The following is a 23,629-nucleotide window of genomic DNA, read 5'->3' as shown; positions in this document are numbered from 1 at the left end:
CTTTAATTTACTGGACTTTTATTTTCAGGGTTTTTTTTTTTCCCCCTCTCTTCAGTCTCCTGTACTTTCAGGAAATAAGAAAAGCAGGCTTTGTTATAGATGTATAAGCAAAATTAAATTTCAAAGCTTAACTCAAATCCCATTTAATATATGAAAGCATCCTCAGCAATAACTTTTTCTGGCTACTTTCTTTTCTGAAATTGATCTCTTCTCTTTATTAACAATGAATGGCCTTTTGCAATTTTAACATGAAAACTTCAGCTCTTTATTTACTAATATCTCTATGTTAGCATCTATCCAGCATAGAAGAGTCTACTGCGAATCTTAGTTTTCCTGTAAAATACTACCCCATACACCCTCTCCTCCCCAGATTAAGAAAGCTCTACTCCAGAGAAGTTGGAAGACGAGCAAAATTCAAAAGAAGAAAAAAATATATAAATTTAAGTCATAATGATAAACACAATGAGGAGGATACTGGTAATAGAGTCTAAGTAAAGTGATTAATACAATCCAAGCTGCTTAGTCCTCAAGACAGCTCCCTGGGTTTCATGTTATCTTTATAGCATATACTTTCCAACAAGGAAAAATGAACTCTGGTCATTTAACTAAGGACATATTGCCAGAATATACCTAATTTCTGTTGTAAGTCACTCAACATGAGATTGTTTGGTCAGTGAATTTGAATCTAGTTGAATGCAGCATGACTGCTGAGACCAGTAGGAAAACTTCGTTTTGCCATTACCTGTGAAGAAATATTTAAAAACCATTCACCCATGCAAGGAGGAGCACACGAGGACCTTTTTGTTCCTGGGATATGGTTTACTATTTTTACTCAAAAGTGAAAATCACAAAATGATTTCTCTGATACCTTAAAATCTAATGAAGTACTAGATTAGATACGATATTCATAAGAAATTGACTGGTGCTCCCAGAACACCTTGTAATTCTCTCTTCATAGACCATGCACTTTCCCAGCAACACCTGACTGCTGACTTCTGTAAACTCTGTAAAGATGGAAACTGAGTTCATTTATTTGTCATTAGTGTCCTTAGTTTACTTTGTAGTGAAGACGCTCAGTATTTACCCTTAAACCACACATTTAGGATCGGTGAGAGGAAGGAAATACAAAGTAGGCATTGCAAATTATGTTGGTCATCTGGGATCTGTCACAGGTGAAAGGAATCAGGTCTTAAAAGAAAGGGCGGCCATATGGTGGAAGGCAAATTTGGAACCTGGGAAACTGGAGACTTCAAAACCCATGGCAATCTGGATTTCAGAGTATGTGACAATCTGTGAAAAAGGTCACAGGTTAGCCTTAATGAAGACTAGATGGAGGTCACAAAAAGGAATATGGGGTCTAAGGTGGACTGCGTGGCAGAGAGACCTAACTTAGGCGGACGAAAAATGTTTGATTCTTGAAAGAGCTGGCTGGGATCTGTCTCCTCTGCTTTTAGCCCTGTGATTCCTGGTGGTTAGTCAGCTGTAGGTATTTAGAATACACTTGGCCCTTGAACAACACGGGTTTGAACCTCACTGGTCCACTCTACGCAGATATTTACAGTACACACCATAATTGTTTTCTCTTCCTTATGATTTTTTTGGCACCATTTTCTTTTCTCTGTCTTACTTTATTGTATGAACACAGTATCTGATACATATAACATATAAAACATATACAAAAAATGAGTTAATCGATTATTGATGTTAACAATTAAATTTTGAGGGAGTCAAAAGTTATATGCAGACTTTTGACTGCCTGGAGAGGGATTGGTGCATTCATTGCTCAAGGGTCAACTGGATATTTTATATTCATAATACACTGCACCTATTCACCAGAAGCTGTAATATATACTACAAAATGTATATCAATTGGCATGTTCATAATACATATTTAAATGAATATACTCTATATCAATAATATGTATTATATATATTCAGAAACTCAGAGATAAGAAAGGGTACACAAAAATGGATTCCATTTTGTCCGGCATCAGGTATATGAACCCTAAGATCAAATTCTCTTGCCTAATTTATTTTTCCTTTTCCTTATTTAATTATCCTATAAAGGCCCTAAACTTATCTAATTGTTCCTAAAGTCATACCATTTATTTTTTTTAAAGATTTATTTATTGGGGCATCTGGGTGGCTCAGTGGGTTAAAGCCTCTGCCTTCGGCTCAGGTCATGATCCCGAGGGTCTTGGGATCGAGCCCCGCATCGGGCTCTCTGCTCAGCAGGGAGCCTGCTTCTCTTTCTCTCTCTCTACCTGCCTCTCTACCTACCTGTGATCTCTGTCTGTCAAATAAATAAATAAAATCTTAAAAAAAATAAAGATTTATTTATTTGCCAGAGAAATAGAGAGGGAGAGAGAGAGAGATTAGGAGGGAGAGAAGGAAAGAGCAGGGGAAGCAGCAGGCAGAGGGAGAGGCAGGCTCCCTGCCAAATAAGGACCCCAATGTGGGACTTGATCCCAGGATCCTGGGATCATGATCTGAGCCAAAGGCAGACGCTCAACCGACTGGGCCATCCAGGCATCCCCAAAGTCATACCATTTAGAATATAAGCAGAATTACTAAGATTTTGGGGGCCATGGTATGTTTAAGGACATATTATAGTCAAATCTTACATAATTTATTTTACATTCTAAACATATGACTTGCTATGATGCATGATTTCTAATATAATAGTGTATGATATCTTAAATGAAATGGTTTTCTATCATGGATGCTGGGCAATATTCCCTGTTTTCCTGATCAGAGTCTCAGTCTCTTTCCCAGATAATGAGCATCCCATACTGGTCTGAGCTGGGCTCAGACTATGCATTCTTACTGACCACCTTGACCTGTGGTTATGTGAGATGCAGGTCACAGGGGAAACATCAAACCAAACATAAAATAATCAAATTTTCAGTTGCAACAATTTGGATGGAACTAGAGGCTATTATGCTAAGCAAATTAAGTCAATCAGAGAAAGACAATTATCATATGATCCCACTGATATGTGGAATTTTAGAAATAAGGCAGAGGATTACAGGAAAAGAGAGGAAAAATGAAACAAGGCGAAAGCAGAGAGGGAGGCAAACCGTAAGAGACTTTGAAACTTAGGAAACAAAATGAGGGTTGCTGGAGGATTTGGGGGTGGGAGGGATGGCATGGTTGGGTGATGGACATTGTGGAGGGTATGTGCTATGGTGAGTGCTGTGAATTGTGTAAAACTGATGAATCACAGACCTGTAGCCCTGAAACAAATAATACATTATAGGTTAATTAAAAAATAAAAAAGATGATAGGTAGAAAAACATACAAGTGCATTAGATATCTGATTGACAAGGAAGGAGACACATTTCTCATTAGAGAATGTCCTGTATTAAATAACACAGGAGAATAGGCTATTTGACACGTTTTGTTTTTGTTTTGTTATTGTCTGTTTTGGTGTGTTGTTCATTTGTATATACTATTAATATTAGCAGGAAGATTAGAGTTGATTACTTTCTGTTTTTATCTACTGGAATTTAGGGTATTATATTTGAAATTTATTATCAAAAATTCAAAACAAAATTAAAAAAAACAAAAAAGCTGAATATCTATCCTTTGTCAGTGGATTTGAAATCGTCTGTTTACTATGTCCCATTCTGCAACTGAGCCCAGCAATTGAAGTGAATTCTAAGCCTCAAAATCATTTTGTTTATAGATGGAATCCACAGAACAAAATCCTCTGCAAGGGAATCAGACTCCATTAATGGATTTCATCCTGCTTGGCTTTTCTGATGTTCCTGACCTCCAAGGATTTCTTTTTGGAGTGTTTTTGATCATGTATGTGATTATTCTGATGGGAAATAGCCTCATTATCATAATAACCAAGGTCGAGCCCTCCCTCCAGACTCCCATGTATTTTTTCCTTAGGAACTTTTCTTTCTTGGAAATATGCTATGTGTCAGTCACTGCCCCCAGATTATTAACAGATCTTTGGAGACCAAATAGAAGTATTTCCATTCTGGCCTGCGCTACTCAAATGTATTTCTTTCTGGTGTTTGGATTCACTGAGTGCCTCATTCTGACCACAATGGCTTACGACAGGTATGTTGCTATTTGCAACCCCTTACGCTACCCTCTCATCATGAACAACAAGCTCTGCATCCAACTGGCAGTTAGCTGCTGGGTCACTGGAATTCCAGTACATATTGGGTTCACCTACCTGATCTTCTCTCTACCCTTCTGCAGGTCCAATCATTTGAATCACTTCTTCTGTGACATACCTCCAGTACTTAAGCTTGCCTGTGGGGATACTTTTATGATTGAGATGTTGGTTTATGCAGTTGCTCTTCTAGTGGTCACTATTCCTTTTATGTTGATTCTTGGATCTTATGGGAAAATAATCTCAACCATCCTGAAGTTGCCATCAGCCGCTGGGCGAGCCAAGGCATTCTCCACTTGTTCCTCACATCTCATGGTTGTGCTTTTGTTCTTTGGATCAGCCACCACAACGTACTTGAGCCCCAAGTCCAGTAATTTAACAGGAACAGACAAGTTTCTCTCTCTTTTTTACACTATTGTGACGCCAACGTTCAACCCCATGATATATTGTCTGAGAAACAAAGATGTTATGGTGGCACTCAAAAAATTCCTACTGAAATGGATTGTACTATGACTTGGAAATGGATTGTACTATAACTCAAAAACATAACTTTATAAAACTTGTTTCTTATTTATCACAGTCCCCATATACTCATGCTGGTGCTTCTCCAATTTTTGCTACAACTCTTAATTCTTCTATGTAAGTGCTATCATTCTTTTTATCTCCTGTGAAATAAATTTGGCTGTTATTTTTAAATATTAAATGAATTTTAAACTTAATTTCCGGTATTGAAATAGTGAAAATAACACACAGAGGTTATTAAAAGTTGCTATTGTTGTTCTTTTTTAGGATTCCAGAATATGGCCAACATTTTCTGTTTCACAAAAATATTATTCATTTTTATATCTCCAGCCCCGACATACTATATTAAAAATAACAGACATCTAATTAACTTTGTTAGATTGAAAGGATGATTAATAAAAAAGGTTAAACTACTGATATTTTTATCTGCTCATGAACAACAATTGCATTAGAATCATCAGGTGGCATCACATAAAGAAAGGAAGGATATGAATCTAACAGCAGTGAGTAGGGTTGATGTGTTACAGAATTGATTTTTATTGGTGATTCATCAGCGAATTCCCTAAAACTAAATTCACATATGAAAAAGGGGGGCACATTATCTATCTGTTCCAGAATCCAGTCTTAGTCTACAATACTAGCTAATCCCCTATAATTTTATTATGTTAATTACGAGACTTGGTTGTAAATTCAATATAGATATATAGATTGTAAATGTATATAGAGGACACAAGTGGGGGCAGATAAAAGTATTTGAGTCATTGAAACAAATTTTTTGTAGAATGTTTGTTCTGGGCTGTGTAAGTTACTTGTCTTACCTCTTCCTCCCTTCTTGAAGGAGAAATCAGCAATTTCCCTTCTTTCTCTCTTTTTCTTTCTTTCCTTCCTTCCTTCCTTCCTCCCTCCCTCCCTCCCTCCCTCTCTCTTTCTTTCTTTCTTTCTTTCTTTCTTTCTCAGAGGAGGCTCTCCACTGAGCAGGGAGCCCCATGCAGGACTCAATCCCAGGACTCTGGGGATTATGACCTGTGCTGAAGGCAGCCACTTTATGGACTGAGCCACCCAGGTACCCCTCTTCTTCCTTTTTTTAAAATAAATTTTATAGTGTCTTAATGGCAAAGAAATAACTGTGCAGAAAGACAGGAAAGAGTAAATTTGAACATTAAAGAAACAAAATCTGGGGTACCTAAGTGGCTTAGTTAGAAGCATCTGCCTTTGGCTAAGGTCATGATCTCAGAGTCCTAGGATCCAGCCCTGCATCTGGCTCTCTACTCAGTGGGGGGTCTGTTTCTCCCTCTTCCTCTCCCTCTGTGATCTCACTCGCCTCTCACTTTCTCTCAGATAAATAAATACAATCTTTTAAAAAGATAAAAAAGAAAGAAACAAAATTTTATAAAACTCCTATAAAACAACACTGTTCTTCCCACAACCATTTCTTCTACACGATCCTGAATTTTGTAAACTTCTGGCACCAATGATTCTAGGCCCTTGGGTACTCCCACCAGGATTCCCATCATATTCCTTTCAAAATACAGAATACCTTTACTCCCCTCCACCTTCTGCTTCCCCCTGCTACATTTATCATCAGAGTCCTGTAGAAGGAAGAGAGAGTACATATAACACAACTTCTCTGCAATTTTCCCTGGCATAACACCTCAACTTAAAATAGAAAAATGGAAAAAAAACCCACATATATTAAGAAATAATTATCAAGGTCATAATAGTGTTCAATTGTAACAAAAAACGTTATCTCTGAGAAAGAGAGAAACATATCGTCAAGAAAATAGATCTTAGAGATGTTCTACCAAAACATATATCAGAGGACTATTCATTTTTATTTTTTATCAATGTCAACTCTAGAACTGCCTCCTCCTCCAATAAGATTGGAGTTGTCTATCATGTTTGGAATATTAAAATTCTGAAAGATGTTTGTAGCTGCGAAAGAAAGGATGGGTATTGGAGTACACAGGGCTGGTATTCTAAACTTTGCATTCAGTCAATCTATGAACATCAGAATTTCATTTCTTTCTGAAAGAAACTTTACCATGTTGTTGTATTAGACACTACATATGGAATACCAGTCTTAGAAGGATGAAAAAAATGGGAATATTATAGAAAAGCTATTGAAAAGAGCAAAATCCTTGTGTGGTCTGGAGGATGTCCCTAGTTCTATGAGTGCCATGGAGAAAGGTGGGGTTTCTAGCTTCAGCCTGACTTCCTGGATGAGGAGACCAGCCTGACCAGAGGGGAGTCCCAGGTGAGGATGAGCTCTTTAGCTGCAAAATACTGCCAAATTTTGGGGCACACAGAACATTAACTTATAGGCATTTTTATCTCAGCTGACTCCACAGAGCAAGTGGTACTAATCTGAAGCATTTGAACTGAGGAAGGCCTTTAAAATTTTCTGATGGAATAGGTCAAAGCAGGTCAGGAGATTGTGGTCATTTATCTTTGGAATACCTCTTGTAAAGGCAACATTTAGAACATGTTTCTGGAGTGAAGAAGACAGGAATAAGAACATGTCCAGGACATGTTTCTGGAGTGAAGAAGACAGGAATAAGAACATGTCCAGGACACTCTGGACATGGTGTCCTACCAAGCTTCCTGTACAGGCACACCTCTCTTTAGGTCCTTTGCTTTGTTGGGCTTCTCAAGGCACTGCCTTTATACCAGTTGAAGGTTTGTGGCCACCCTGTACTGAGCAAGACTTTTGTAGCCATTTTTCCAATAGCCTTTGTCCACTTCATGTCTCTGTATGATATTTAGTAACGCTTGCAATATTTAAACTTTTTTTCAGCATTATTACAAATGTTATGGGGCTCTGTGATCTGATCTTTGATGTAACATTTGTAATTTGGGGGGATGCTGTGAACTGTATGCATATAAGACAGTGAACTTCATCAAATAAATGTTCTGTGTGCTCAGACTGCTCCACTGACCAGCTGTTCCCCTGTTTCTCATCCTCCTTTCAGACCTCCCTATCCCCTGAAACAGCAATATTGAAATTAGGTCAATTAAAAACCCTACAGTGGCCTCTAAGTATTCAGTTGAAAGATGGAGTCACCAAACTCTCACTGTAAATAACAAGCTAGAAATGATTAAGGTCAGTGAGGAAGGCATGGTCAATGCCAAAATAGGCTGACGGGTAGGCGTCTCGCACCAAACAGCTGAGTTGTAAATGCAGAAGAAAAGTCCTTGAAGGAAATTAAAAGTGCTTCTCTGGTGAACATACAAATAAATGATAAAAAAGTGAAAGAGCTTTCCTGCCAATGTGGAGAAAGTTTGAGTTGTTGGGATAGATGATCAAAGCAGCTGTAACACTCCCTTAACCCAAAGCCTAATCCAGAGCAAGACCTGACTTTCTTCAATTCTGCAAAGGCTGAGAGAAGTGAAGCTGCAGAAGGAAAGTCTGAAGCTAGTAGAGCTTTGTTCATGAGACCTAAGCAAGAAAATGTCTCCATAACATCAAAGTGAAAGGTGAAGAGGTAGCTGCTGAGAGAGAAGCTGCAGCAAGTTATCCACAAGATCTAGCTATGATGTTAATGACTGTGACCTCACTCAACAACAGATTCTCTTTCTTTTTTTTTTTTTTAACATTTTATTTATTTATTTGACACACAGAGATCACAAGTAGGCAGAGAGGCAGGCAGAGAGAGAGGAGGAAGTAGGCCCCCTGCTGAGCAGAGAGCCCGATGCTGGGCTCAATCCCAGGACCCTGGGATCATGACTTGAGCCGGAGGCAGAGGCTTTAACCCACCGAGCCACCCAGGCGCCCTAACAACAGATTTTCAATGTAGATGAATCAGCCTTCCATTGAAAGAAGATGCCATCTAGGACTTTCATGGCTAGAGAGAAGTCAATGCCTGGCTTCCAAGCTTCAAAGGGCAGACTGCCTTTCTTGTTAGGGGTGAATGTAGCTGGTGACTTTAAGTTGAGCCAATCCTCTTTAACCCTTCTGAAAGTCCTAGGATCCTTAAGAATCATGCTAAATCTACTTTGCCTCTCTTTAAATGGAACAACAAAGCCTAGATGATAGCACATCTATTTATAACATGGTTTTTACTGAATACTTTAAGCCCACAGTTGAGACCTACTGTTCAGAAAGAAAAGATTCCTTTCAAAACATGACTGCTCATTGTCAATGCTTCTGATCACCCAAGAGCTCTGACGGAGATGCGCAAGATTAATGTTGTTCTTGTGCCTGCTAACACAACATCCATTCTGCAGCTCATGGGTCAGGTAGGAATGACAACTTTCAAGTATTATTATTTAAGAAATGTGGTTTGTAAAGATAAAGTTGCCATATGTAGTGATTGCTCTGATGGATCTGGACAAAATAAACTGAAAAGCCTTCTAGAAAGGACTCACCATTCCCAATGCCTTTAGTGCAGGATGTACCAGGATTCAAGACTTGAGTGAAGGAAGGAACGCAGTTGTGGTGGAAATAGCACGAGAGGCAGAATTAGAAGGGCAGCGTGAACATGTGATTAAATTACAACAATCTCATGATCAAACTAACGAATGAGGAGATGCTTTGTGTGGATGAACAAAGAATGTGGTCTTTTGAAATGGAAGCTACTCCTGGTGAAGCTGTAGAGATTGTTGAATTGACAACAAGGGATTTAGAATAGCACATGAACTTGGGTGATAAAGCAGCAGCAGGTTTTTGTGAGAATTAACTCCAATTTGGAAACTTCCACTGTAGGTAAAATGCTACCAAAGAGCATCACCTGCTACAGAGAAATCAGTCATGAAAGGAAGAGTCAATCAATGCAGCAAACTTCATTGTTGTCTTATTTTAAGATACTGCCACAACCGCCGCCCCGCCTCCATCACTCACTACCCTTATCAGTCAGCAGCTGTCAACACAGAGGCGAGACCCTCCACCAGCAAAAAGATTATAACTCGTTGAAAGTTGAGATGATGGTTCATATTTTTTTAGAAATAAAGTATTTTTTTTTAATTATTTGACAGAGAGATCACAAGTAGGCAGAGAGGCAGGCAGAGAGAGGAAGGGAAGCAGGCTCCCTGCTGAGCAGAGAGCCCGATGCACGGCTCGATCCCAGAACCCTGGGACCACGACCTGAGGTCAATTTTTAACTTGAGGTATGAACATTGTTTTTTAGACAAATGATATTGCACACTCAAGCTACAGTATAGTATAAATATAACTTTTATAAGACTGAACTCTCCCCCCTCTCAAAAAAAAAAAAAAAAAACTCATTTAACTTGCTTAATTGTGATATTCTCTTCATTACAGTGGTCTGGAACTAAATCCACATTGTCTCCGAGGTGTGTCTATAATCAACTTTGGAGGTGATGTATCCTTACAGAGCAAATAAGGCCTTTCAAAAGCAGAGCTAAAGGTGTGTATGGAAGAGACTCTCTTCTGTGCCTTGGTTCTCGGGCCCTGGCACTGAGGAGTAGTGCCATCTCTAGTGGCATGCCGGCGTGGTAGGAGAAGAGCCAAGCTGAGTCTGAACCAAGCATGTAAAGATACCTGTCAAGATGGGATGGGGCTTCGCTGGGTCAAGACCCAAGTCTGCCATCTGGTTATATCTTACCCTGAATTGTGCATGTCTTTTGTTATTCTTGAGGTTAAGTATAATTTTGATTAATGCTAAAGCCTGGTCTCTGTGTTCTATATAGAAGTAAAAGTGCACTCAATGTCCATACTCTGAATGAAATAATAAAAGTGGGAGAAATGCATTCTCACAAAGAATATGGCAATGTCAGAGGCGCCTGGGTGGCTCAATGGGTTAAGCCTCTGCCTTCAGCTCAGGTCATGATCCCAGACCCTGGGATCGAGCCCCACATCAGAAGCTCTCTGCTCAGCCTGGAGCCTGCTTCCCTTCCTCTCTCTCTCTGCCTGCTCCTCTGCCTACTTGTGATTTCTGCCTGTCAAATAAATAAATAAATAAAATTAAAAAAAAAAAAAAAAAAAGAATACAGTAATGTCACCAGGCACTTGAACACACTCTCTGTGGTCCCAGAGTCGGGCTGGGATCGGATTGCTGCCAACGCACAGATTCAAGGTTAGAGCAGAGTGTTTGATCTGGAATCAGATGCGAATGACTCCTTGAAAAGTGAATTGGGATTATGTGAGTGGTGGTTTTGCTATGAATGAAGTGATATTTGCTCAAGTTAGTTAGATAAAAGTATAATGTTTACTTACAATTCCAACTATGGGTGCCTATCCAATCTGAGTTATATGGAGATGAAAGATAATACTATATAACCTAATGTAAAATTGACATGCATATGTGACTTTAACAGTGTGTATGTGTATATGTGCCTGTAAATAAACCTGATGAATGTACATTGAAATCTTATCCCCTAATACTTCAGAATATAACTGTATATGGAGATAGGGTCTTTGAGGAGTAATTAGCTTCAAATGATGTTGTATCCAATATGACTATTTACCTTGTAAGAAGAAGAGATTAAGATGCTGAAATGAGAAAAAAGATCACTTAAAGACAAAGAATGAAGACTACCATCTACAAATGTAGAAGGGAGGTCTTAGGAAAAATCAGCCCTGGCATCACCTTGATCTTAGGCTTCTCGTATCCAGAAGAGAAAGAAAATAAAAAATTAGTTGTTTAAGCAACCTGTCTGTGGTACCTTTGTTATGGTGGCCCTAGCAAACCAATACTACCAGCATCAGCATGATATTTTATATGCATGCATGTTTATGTGCATATATAATTAAGGAGAGCTAACCATAAAAATAAAACAGCTGATTACTTTATAAAAAGGGTTTATTCAAGAGTAGCAGAGAATTGCACTTTGGGCTATGCAGGCTATGTAAAAACATTGGCAAATCTAGATAACAAAAGAGAGGAGTTCTTCTTTTATAGAGGAAGCAGGGAGCTGGGAAGGATTGTTATAAGCAAAAGTCTATTGGATTAAATTGAGATTTCCAAGACTAGTGGTTTTGCATTGGCTGGGTGTGACAGTCTCTCACCCGCTGGGCTGTTGCAGGGGAGGGGGAAACCTCTCTTCCTCTTGCTAGGATTAGTAAAGGGTAGAATTCTTTCTGCTGGGAATACAAGACCCATCTCTTCCCATTTGTTCTGTTGCTGACCACAACTGGTAGGGTGTAATGCTCCTCTTCCTGGCCTCCTTACTCCATCTTAGATGGGTTTCCCTTTATTCAGTCCAGAGAAACAAAAAGATGACACAATTTCTGCATGTGTAAAAATTCCATTGGCAATGAGTTGACTCTGATCTTTACTTAAAAATATCCATTATGAATAGAAAGACACTAATAAATGAAAATGAAACAATTTATTCATAGTGTTTTGATATGAAGACAATTACATCAGTCTTAATTTCTTTCAATTTGATGCTTACCGTGAAAAGCGTACTTTATTGGCAAACCAGTTTTTACCAAATACTCTTTTCATTGCGTCTTTCACATCTTTGTTCCTCAAACTATAGATGATGGGATTCAGCATGGGAATCACAATTGTGTAAAATACTGATACTATCATATCATGATCCAAGGCGTAGCTGGAATTAGGTCTCACGTACATGAAGAGAACTGTACCATGAAAAATTGACACCCCAGTTAGGTGAGAGCCACATGTAGAGAAAACTTTCCGCCGCCCTTCAGCAGAATGCATCCTCAGAATGGCCAACAGAATGAAACCATAAGAGACCAGGACTATCACGATTGTAGATATCTCAATAGATCCGGCAAAGTAGAAGACCAGAAGCTGGTTTATGTGGGTGTCAGAACAAGAAATGGCCAGGAGAGGAGGGATGTCACAAAAGACATGCTTAATTTCATTGGATGCACAGAAGGATAGAGTAAAAGTAGCCACAGTGTGTAAAGTACCATGCAGGATACCAGCAACATAGCAGGAAATTATGAGGGGCACGTAGACTCTGGGGGACATTCTAACAGAATACAGGAGAGGGTTATAGATTGCCTCGTAGCGATCATATGCCATTGCAGCTAAAATAAAGCATTCCGTGGTCCCGAAAGTAATAAAGAGAAACATCTCTGCTGCACATCCAAGAAATGAAATGGTTTTATCCTCTGATAAGAAATTGACTAACATTTTGGGGGTAACAGCTGAGGAATAGCAGGCATCCAGAAATGATAACACACTCAGAAAATAGTACATGGGGTTGTGGAGCCGCGAATCCCCAATGACTAGTATAACCATTCCCAAATTTCCTACCAGAGTGAAAAGATAGATTGCTAGAAATAGTAAAAATAGGAAAACTTGCAGCTTAAAATCATCTGTGAAGCCCATCAAAATAAACGTGGTGACTTGAGTCACATTTTCCATCTGAATCCTGTAAAAATGTAAATCTGACGGCATGGCCGACATTTCGACTTTTATTTATAGGTTTTAAAGACAATTTTCTTTGAATATATAATCTACTCAGTCATATCCTCATAACTGTCTCTTACAAGGACGTGTGGATACCTTTGGTCCTGAAGGAATAGGCAGAGATGAAAAAATATGGTCCAAGTGAATGCATTACCCTGTACGAACAGATTAAATACATTATTTGATTTCATTGTTGGCTAAATTTGCTATGTGAAAAATAGTGGCACCTTACGTGATTTAACTTCCAGTTTATTTTCCATTAAATTGAATACCTCTTGTTTTCATATTACATCATCTTCACATTCAGAAATACACTTAAATATAGGAGTTTTTGAATACAAAAATATGTAATAGAAAATAGACGTCTGAGTACTAATCCTAGATATTCCATGGTGCATGGAATGCCTTTCCTTAATGTCTGTAATTGGTGAAATGGGAGCAAATACACTTACAACACAAGATTGGATTGGGTTTACATGAAAAACCAGTGTGAAAATTATTTAATTTCTAAGTTTTCCAGATTGCTAAGAAAAGAGACTTATTTTTCAACCTGTCATATGGGGCAGCCTTTTCCAACCAAACTGTTTTATGTCTGGTTTCCTGGCTATTGTGTCATTTCATTAGCATTTCTTGAGAACAGTAATTAACAGAACCAAAGACCTTATGAAACTAGAAGTACCTTGTTTGCAAACAAGAACAAAGCACTGTTTTTTTTTTGTTTGTTTGTCTTCTTCTCATTTATTAAAACATACAACAGTAAGTTGCTCTTGCTTGACCTGTTTATTATTGTCAGTTTATTTTACTGTTATTGTTTTTCAAATTTTAACTTAGTATTAATTCAAGATTTTTCTCTGCACATATAGTCATCATCCCTGAAAAGTCCTTGGGTATATTTTCGGATATGTTTCTATGAAAGATAATCCATGGTCACTCCTCTTCTAGGTTACAGTTGCTTATAGACTTTCTATATTTACTATAAAATAAATTTCAATTGGTAATAGACAATAAAACTGCTTATAGAAGTGATCACTAAAACAATAAAATCCTTACATAAGCACAACATAGTGCAATAATTATTGCTCTTTCTGTGCTGTCAGACTGTCTTTTACTCAGTGGAGCATGAAGAAAGGAAAGTGTATAACAAACAGAATGTTGAGGTGTCACTAGGATCTGAACTGAAAGCCTCCGACTCGGAAACACAATTAAATATTGGACCTACCATATTTAGAAACAAGACTCTAGAATGGTGAATCCTGTTTTTCCTCAGTATGTCAAAGACCAATATTTATAAAGGAGTGGAAAATCTGTAGTGCATAGACTGGGTTGAATTCAGTGAGTAGCAATGATTTATATTCCTAACATGAAACATAGTTTATTTTTGTAATATTGAGACACTGTACATCAAGGATAGAATGAGCAAATCAGCTTAAAACTATTATTAGAAAGAGAAGAAATCCACATTTCTTTATTTTCTCTCAAAAATTCCTCCCAGATTCATGTGGAAATTTTTCTAAATATATAGAACAAATAACTTTTTAAATATGGGATTACCAAACCAAAAAAAAAAAAAAAAAGTTTATCTGATCCTCAGAGAATTATAGAGCAAAAAAAAGTAATTAAGCTAAATATTGACATCTGTGTCAATTCAGATAATTCATACTTTACTCATGAGAACACATGCACACATAAATGCTTTTTAAAAAAATGTAGCTTAGTATAAATGGTTATGTGAATGAAATAACTTATAAAACCATCAACTAGCAACATTAAAACGTATTAATGTATTGTTTGTTTAACCATCAAAACATGCATTTATATTTAAACAAGTTTTTTGTTTTCTCTTTCTCTTTCCAGAATTTATGTATTGCATACAAAAACATTTATTAAGAAGAATCAGATACAAAATAGGAAATCAAGCAGATAGAAAGAAGCAGAGTGAAAAGAAATGAAAATATACAAGCAGATTTTAAAAACTGGACTAATAGGTGGTCTACTTAAGGAATCCATCAAGAAAATACATGTTGACTGACATACATATGGGAAATTCCAGCCTCAATATAATTCTAATCTTTACTTAACTTATATGTCTCAGGTAGCACACCTGTGGAAGATAAAGAACATTATACTTTGAGTCTAAAACTTTGTATTTAAATCTCAGACTTACACCTAATATGACCGGAGAATACTAACTTTATCGTCCTAACCAAAGAATAAGTAAGATGGACCAAAATTTTTGCGCATGTCTTGTTCAGCTACATGAATATCATGTGATTGCAGAGTGCTTTGTATGGTATGAACTGAAATATGTTTTAGTAAAGGGATTGTTATATGTGAGGGATACCTACATATGATATATTACTTCCAGATTTTATTTAACTACAGCAAAATAAATAGGGAGTTATAAAATCAATTTATCATCCAAGCATTGAGCAATGAAAGATCCCAACTGTTTCTTCTTTTATTAGTCATATGTGTGTTATATGACACTTACATATTAAAATACCATTCTCATGAGACTAAATCCAGTGGATCCCAATATTCTATGCTATCAGATATCTTAAAAATGCATCTAGGTCACTGCATGACTTTGGGCATTTCAATAAAATAATGGTATGTTTATTTAAATCCTCCTCATCATTTTATCCATAATAATTTCCCATAACTCTTGATATCTGATCATATGTGTAGGACAGGAAGGTAGTTTATGAATGAAGGTAAATGTTAGGCTAAATAATGCCCCATTAGAGAAATTATGTAGACACAAAATATGAGGTTCATTTATTTCATCCAAGATGGCTCTTTAAACAGGACATTCTGTCAAATATTTAAAGAAATTAAAACTCATTGTTTTTATCTAGCTGATTTTGCTTTGAGACAGAAGCTTGAAAGGCAAAAATATAGATCCCAAACTAAAGTCAAATGAGTTCCTCAGCCCTAACACAGTTAGAAACAGACTGTATGGACACCCATGAGAACTCTACCATAAACACTAAGCTTGAGAAGAAACCAAACTATGATGGCAACTACCACAAATTATAAAGTGGTCAAGAGAGGTTAGTGATTTTGTGTATTTCATCTAATGCAACCTACGAAGTAAATAATTTGGATCCTTTTATAGATGAGAACACTATGGACCAGTGAGAACCATAAATTAATGTAACCCACACAATAAATTACTAATAGAAGGAGGATTAAAGTCTAGGAGTCTTGGTCACACATTTTAAGTTACTTCCACTTGTCCATTTTGCAGACTCATTATGATATGTTCTAATTCTGGAAATGCTATCCCCTAGAATCAATACAATATAACATATACGTGTATTTGAATTTCTTTAAGAAATCAGCAAGCTTGAGTACACTGTGATGTTAAAGCACACAAAATAAAAATCTGCAGTGGCTTGTAGATCAACTAGCTAACTAATAAAATAAATTTTAAGTTGATTTATGATCCCCAAATGGCATATACTCAATGGCTGGCTGATAATTAATTTTTCCACTTAATAAATTTCCCAAATTTTAAATATAGTCATTTATTTCTATTATCTTCATTCTCACTGTTACCTCCCATCAAATAAATTAAAGCAATTTTCTAATTTATAGCTCTAGTGACCTAAGTATAATGGAAGCATTATACTGGAAGCAGTATATGGAAGCAGTTCCCCTACTATGGTCCCCGGAATACCCTCATTCAATTCTTAATTCAACAGTGAGTTGACTAGAATTTTCTATCTCAGATCTATATTTAAAATGTAGAATCTAGTTTGACGTTTAAGGTCATAGCTTCTAAAATATTTTATAAGTGATAAAAATCCTTTCCTCTTACCTGTGGAAATTAACTGCTCACTTGGCTAAGGTACTCTATAAATATTAGGCTTTTGGACTTGTATGCCAGGTTCTCAAGCTTTTCTTGAAGTCCACAACAATGCCCCGAGGACAAAACACAGTAGTTCTCTTCTGGGACAGAGAAGTAACAAGATGACTTAATTCTTTTCCATAATGAGTAAGTGACTAGTTCTGGAGTAATTAACTACATGAGAAAAATGGTTACATGGTACACTTTGGCTTCTGGAATAACCTGATCCTTAGTGGAAAAAAATATGATTAAGGCTGGAATAGAAATCTAATGCAGCACAACGTATCTTGGTTCTGATATTGAATAAGTATGTACCATTGGGTTGATGACTTAAATTCTCTGAAAATACAGCTTCCTCTTCCTGGGAATAACACCTGTTTAATTCTTTCAAAATTCTGTAAGCATGTATGTAATGAAATAATATGAAAAGTGTAACCTAGAACACACTTCAAAATCACTTAATAAAGCTTACCATACTTATTTAACTTTTAAAGGGCTATACATCTAAGTGGTACAAGAGATGAAATTAAGTTCATTGAAAGTGTAACAGAGGATATAGGATATAAATACATGAATAGAAAGTATGGACAGGAGATACGGTGCACTGTAAAGACCATTTTATATTTTATATAGTATGACATTAGAATATTAGAGATCTGGCAGAGATAAACGTCAAATGGTTTGCATTGTATATGGTTTTGTGTTGTCATTGGGATCCCATATACTAATCTATATATTAGTACCTACTTATGTATTTAATTTTTTTAAACTGTAAACAATACATGGATGCCTGAACTGTACACTCAGAAATTCTAAATTAGTAGTTAAAGAATGTTGAACATAGAATCTGGGTGAAAAAGAAGAAAGAGAGAAAGAAAAAAAGAAAGGGAGAAAGGGAGGAAAAAAGAGGGAGAGAGAAAAGAAAGAAAGGAAGACAGAGAAGAAGGAAAGAAGGATGGAAAGAAGGGAGGAAGGAAGGAAAGAATGAAGTAAGAAAAGGGGGAAGAAAGAAAAGAAAAGAGAAGGAAAGAAAATAAAAAAAAAGAAAGAAGGAAAGGAAAGCAAAGAGAAGGAAAGAAAGAAAGGAGGGAGAAAAGAAGAGAGGGAGGAAGATAAGAAGGAATGAAGAAAAACTTCATAGGAATCCCAGCTGAGAAGATGGTATTTATTTGTAGCCAGTCCAATTATGAACAAAGGATCTATTCATTAGATGCAATTCCAAATTATCCACACATTTAATATAACTGTAATTAAAATTAACCACCATTTCTGCAGAAGTTGACAGGGTAATTCATATGTAATTTCAAAGGAAATAAGGTAGTCAAAACAATTTTGAAATAGTACAATAGTGTTAGAAGGATTCACATGAGTTCATCAAGATTTACTACAAAGCTAAAATAATAAAGAGTATATGGCATGGGTGAAAAGTTAGGTCTTCAAAATTTCATTCACAGAATATAATCAATTAACTTTTGACAGTTTCTAAGGAAATCCATGGAGAAAGATAGTCTTAAAAAATCATTTTGAATATGAACAATAACCTTACATCATAAAAAAGGAGACAGTGACTCATTCCTTGCACCATATAAAAAAACCTCATCTCAAAATGGATCTTAGACCTTAATATAAAACCTTATTTATAACATTTGTAGAGAGAGGAAAAAGATATTTGTGTGACCATGGGTTAGCCACAACTCTGTATATGAAACACAAAAGGAATCAAAGGAGAAGAAAAAGTGATGAACTGTCCATTGTAATTAAAATCTTAGCTTAGTAAAAGACACTGTCCTGGGAATGAGCCAGACACATACTTGTATAAAACATTTGCTAGACAGCTACCTGATAAAGAGCGAGTATATATCTGGATACATCCAGAAGATATAAAGATCCTAATAACTCAATCATATGAAAATAAAAGAAAAATGAACAATAAAAAGAGAACTATTGTGTTTTGTCCTCGGGGCATTGTTGTGGACTTCAAGAAAAGCTTGAGAACCTGGCATACAAGTCCAAAAGCCTAATATTTATAGAGTACCTTAGCCAAGTGAGCAGTTCATTTCCACAGGTAAGAGGAAAGGATTTTTATCACTTATAAAATATTTTAGAAGCTATGACCTTAAACGTCAAACTAGATTCTACATTTTAAATATAGATCTGAGATAGAAAATTCTAGTCAACTCACTGTTGAATTAAGAATTGAATGAGGGTATTCCGGGGACCATAGTAGGGGAACTGCTTCCATATACTGCTTCCAGTATAATGCTTCCATTATACTTAGGTCACTAGAGCTATAAATTAGAAAATTGCTTTAATTTATTTGATGGGAGGTAACAGTGAGAATGAAGATAATAGAAATAAATGACTATATTTAAAATTTGGGAAATTTATTAAGTGGAAAAATTAATTATCAGCCAGCCATTGAGTATATGCCATTTGGGGATCATAAATCAACTTAAAATTTATTTTATTAGTTAGCTAGTTGATCTACAAGCCACTGCAGATTTTTATTTTGTGTGCTTTAACATCACACCCAAGACAAAAGAAAACATAGTTCACACAAAGTCCTTATTGCAATATTTATAACAGCTTTATTCAATTTATTCCAAAACTGGAAATGATCCAAATATCCATCAACTAGTGGATGGGAAAACTGTGTACATCCATTATCCTTACTCATACCTGAGCTTGTAGCTTTCTGCTAAATTTCTGATATATTCACAGTATTTCTGCTGCCCAGAAGAAACTAAATTTTTTCATCAAATCTCATATTTAGTGAGCTAGTCTTTTCTCCACAACAAAAAATTCACTGGTAATTCGTCTTTCTTATTTAATAGTTGATTTATTATTATTTCCCTAAGAAAAATTATTGTGGATATCCTTGTTCCTTCCCCCTCTGTCATGTACTTTATATTGTTTAAAAAAATACATCAACTGCAGGGTCATAAGGAAGCTCTATTTTTAATTTCTTGAGGAATCTCCATACTGTTCTCCAAAGTGGCTGCACCAACTTACATTCCTAACAACAGTGTAAGAGGGTTCCCCTTTCTCCACATTCTCTCCAACACATGTTGTTTCCTGTCTTGTTAATTTTGGCCATTCTAACTGGTGTAAGGTGGTATCTCAATGTGGTTTTAATTTGAATCTCCCTGAGGGCTAGTGATGATGAACATTTTTTCATGTGTGTGATAGCAATTTGTATGTCTTCATTGGAGAAGTGTCTATTCATATCTTCCGCCCATTTTTTGATATGATTATCTGTTTTGTGTGTGTTGAGTTTGAGGAGCTCTTTATAGATCCTGGATACCAATCTTTTGTCTGTACTGTCATTTGCAAATATCTTCTTGGGAGAAGAAGATATGGGTTGTCTCTGTGGGTTGCCTCTTAGTTTTGTTGACTGTTTCCTTTGCTGTGCAAAAGCTTTTGATCCTGATGAAGTCCCAAAATGTGGGAATGCAAGTTGGTGCAGCCTCTTTGGAGAACAGTGTGGAGATTCCTCAAGAAATTAAAAATAGAGCTTCCCTATGACCCTGCAATTGCACTACTGGGTATTTACCCCAAAGATACAGATGTCGTGAAAAGAAGGGCCATCTGTACCCCAATGTTTATAGCAGCCATGGCCACGATCATCAAACTGTGGAAAGAACCAAGATGCCCTTCAACAGACGAATGGATAAGGAAGATGTGGTCCATATACACTATGGAGTATTATGCTTCCATCAGAAAGGATAAATACCCAACTTTTGTAGCAACATGGACGGGACTGGAAGAGATTATGCTGAGTGAAATAATTCAAGCAGAGAGAATCAATTATCATATAGTTTCACTTATTTGTGGAGCATAACAAATAGCATGAGGGACATGGGGAGTTAGAGAGGAGAAGGGAGTTGAGGGAAATTGGAAGGGGAGGTGAACCATGAAAGACTATGGACTCTGAAAAACAATCTGAGAGTTTTGAAGGGGTGAGGGGTGGAAGGTTGGGGGAACCAGGTGGTGGGTATTGGAGAGGGCACGGATTGTATGGAGCACTGGGTGTGGTGCAAAAACAAAGAATACTGTTATGCTGAAAAAAATAATAAAAAAATAATAATAAACAATAAATAAATAAATAGATAGATAGATAGATAGATATGGTTCCAATATAATTTTACAAATACAACACCAATGAATTAAGACCATGATTTCAGAGCTCAGAATGTTAGTAGTAACTGATGATCAAATGTCTATATATGGTGCCAATATAGAGAATTAATGGAAGAAAATTCACCAAGAAAGTTGGTTTTATAAGTTATGGAATGCCTCTGTTCCAGTATTCCATTGCTGCATTAAAAAAAAAAAAAAAAACACGGACTTTTTAACTTAGAGTATTATCACTTTATTGTATCTCATAAATGTAGAGGTTAGGAATTAAGGCAGGGGACAGCTGGTGATGATCATTCTATCTCCTGTGGCACTGACTGTGGTCACTCAGGGGTACTCAGATGGTGATGGGCTTAATCTACAATGTACAAAATGGCTTGACAAAAATCCAGTTTTGTGTAACTTATATTCTATTGTGGAAAACCAGTTAAATTAAAAGAAACACATTGTTAAGATTATATACAATAATGAAATAAATCAAATACAATCATGTGCATAACAACTGTATTTGCAGTATTTAGCGGTGTTTAATTTATTTTGGGTAATCAAAGATTACAAAACATTTTCCCATTGTAACTGGCATTATGCATCTCATTTATCTCACCAATGACACTTTCATCTAGACAGTAGAATCCTACATGTGATTAAGTTTTTAAAAAAGAAAAAAAAATAATTAAGTGCGGGTGTAAAAGGTGAAGAAAGGCAGAGTAAAAATTTTTATACTTACTACAATTGTCATAGGACATAAATGTATGTATGCACAGAACATAATCCAGAATCTTCAATGAAATTATTATAGTTTATAAGTGATTTTAACATGTTTGTTGAATACAGACAATAAATAAAAATCAATTTGTTTTTATGAAAAGAGGCAAACATAATTAAATATTTAAAATGTTGTACAAAAACCACTGTGCAAATAAGATCAAATATGTCAAATACTTGAATATTAAAATTCTAATAAAAATGTGTGGAAAGTCTATCCAATAAACTATAAAATAATTTTAAGGAATTGAAAGAAAAATAAATAAAAGGATATTAAAACATGGGTACTCCAATTTGAAGAAGTTTGCCTTCATCTAGAGACACTTACTCTTAGGTATGTATCCAGCAGAATTGCTTACAATGTTTCCAAAGACAAAACTGCACAAATTCATACCTGTTCAAGTTGTATTGTTCAAGGAATAAGTGATGGTGTCCCATCCCACCCCCCAGGGCTTGTGCACACTCACCATTAGTATATAAAATGTGTGTTTCCAAGCAATTACATTGGACAAGTGTCCTAGGGTTTCTTACAAACTAAATGTCTGTGTCCTTTAAAACTGTATTCCTTTGTCTTGAATGAAATTGAGTATTCTTTCATATGTTTAAAGGATGATTTCCCTCCCCTTTCTATAAAGTTTTACTTCATTTACTTGACCTGTTTTCCTTCTTTTCTTTCCTTCCTTCCTTCCTTTAGTTCCTTCCTTCCTTCATTTCTTCCTTCTTTTTTTTTTCCCCTCTTTCTTTCTTTTTGGAATTCTTGATATTTAAGAAGATGTTATTTGTAATGGCAAATAACACCTTATCTGAGATATTACATCTTATCAACATTATCAATAGTATTTTGATTTTATTTTTGGTTCACCTTTGTTTCTACCACATAGAATTACTTATTTTTATGTAGTTGCTTTCTTTTTTGTTCAATTTTTATGTCCTGCATTTTTAATCTTGAGCCAAAGCTACATAATCTTTTTGTGCTTCGATATTACAAAAACTTTAAAAATTATAAAATCTTAGAACTCTTTCATTATCTTATCTTCTAAAATATTTAGACCTTTGGCTTAGATTTCCTTACTGTAGTATGACGTTTTACTGAAAATCTGTATTTTTTTCTTCAAAGCTTTCCATGCTGTCCCAGTAACATGTATTTTAAATGTCCACGTCTTGCCAATTTCGTAGGTGAGCTTTATTGAATGATAAATTCTCATTCATATTGGAATCTTTTTCTATCTTTCTACTCTATGGCATCAGAAGATCTCCATATCCACACCTGGTACTAGTATTATGAGGCTTCGAACCCTTCGGCAGAGCTACTTGTTGGATGTACATTCTCAGTAACGCCTGCCTGGCCCTCCTCTCACTCACTTGCTGAGCTCTGTCATGTCTGTCTTCCCTGTGAAATCTGTTGCCCTCCTCCTCCCTGCCTTCCATGTTCCCCGGCATGTGTTCCTAATATTTCATAATTAGTTTTCCTAATCACTCTCTGTTATCACATTACCATAGGGGTTCTCTCTCTTGGAAATATTTTCTCTTTCTAATCATAAACTTGTAGAAATCACTATTTATTAAATAACAAGAAGCAACATCCTATTTTTGAGGAATTGAACCCAAGCCATGATTTTTAAACAATCTAAGTGTTGGAAGTCATTGTCTTTTCCAGAATTGAAGCTTAGAGATGTGCTTTGCCTGGCATCTTTCCCACACAGCTGGGAAAAAAAAAAAAAAATTATCCTACATTTTGTTTGGTAGTATTTCCACTTAAAAGTGGGTTTAGGGGGTGCCTGGATGGCTCAGTGAGCTAAAGCCTCTGCCTTTGGCTCAGGTCATGATCCCAGGGTCCTGGGATCAAGCCCCACATTGATCTGTTCAGTGGGGAGT

The 23,629-nt window shown here is 36.2% G+C and overlaps 2 protein-coding genes across 2 annotated transcripts; one reads left to right on the top strand and one right to left on the bottom strand.

Annotated features, from left to right (window-relative positions):
- Positions 1-3,688: 3,688 nt before the first annotated feature.
- Positions 3,689-4,645, top strand: LOC122914419 (olfactory receptor 10AG1-like). Its single transcript, XM_044261033.1, has one exon. The coding sequence runs from the start codon at positions 3,689-3,691 to the stop codon at positions 4,643-4,645; it is 957 nt and encodes a 318-aa protein (XP_044116968.1).
- Positions 4,646-12,003: 7,358 nt separating this feature from the next.
- LOC122913647 (olfactory receptor 5T1-like) lies at positions 12,004-12,996 on the bottom strand. The gene has a single exon (XM_044260298.1). The coding sequence runs from the start codon at positions 12,994-12,996 to the stop codon at positions 12,004-12,006; it is 993 nt and encodes a 330-aa protein (XP_044116233.1).
- Positions 12,997-23,629: the final 10,633 nt, after the last annotated feature.

The sequence above is a fragment of the Neovison vison genome, chromosome 7 (assembly GCF_020171115.1).
Source record: "Neovison vison isolate M4711 chromosome 7, ASM_NN_V1, whole genome shotgun sequence".
Taxonomy (NCBI): domain Eukaryota; kingdom Metazoa; phylum Chordata; class Mammalia; order Carnivora; family Mustelidae; genus Neogale; species Neogale vison.
The sequence above is the reverse complement of the archived record's forward strand: the minus strand, read 5'-3'. Positions and strand labels throughout refer to the sequence as shown.

Excerpts from the sequence above, each read along its gene's own strand:
- LOC122914419 (XM_044261033.1), top strand. The coding sequence starts at position 3,689 with ATGGAATCCACAGAACAAAATCCTCTGCAAGGGAATCAGACTCCATTA.
- LOC122913647 (XM_044260298.1), bottom strand. The coding sequence starts at position 12,996 with ATGTCGGCCATGCCGTCAGATTTACATTTTTACAGGATTCAGATGGAA.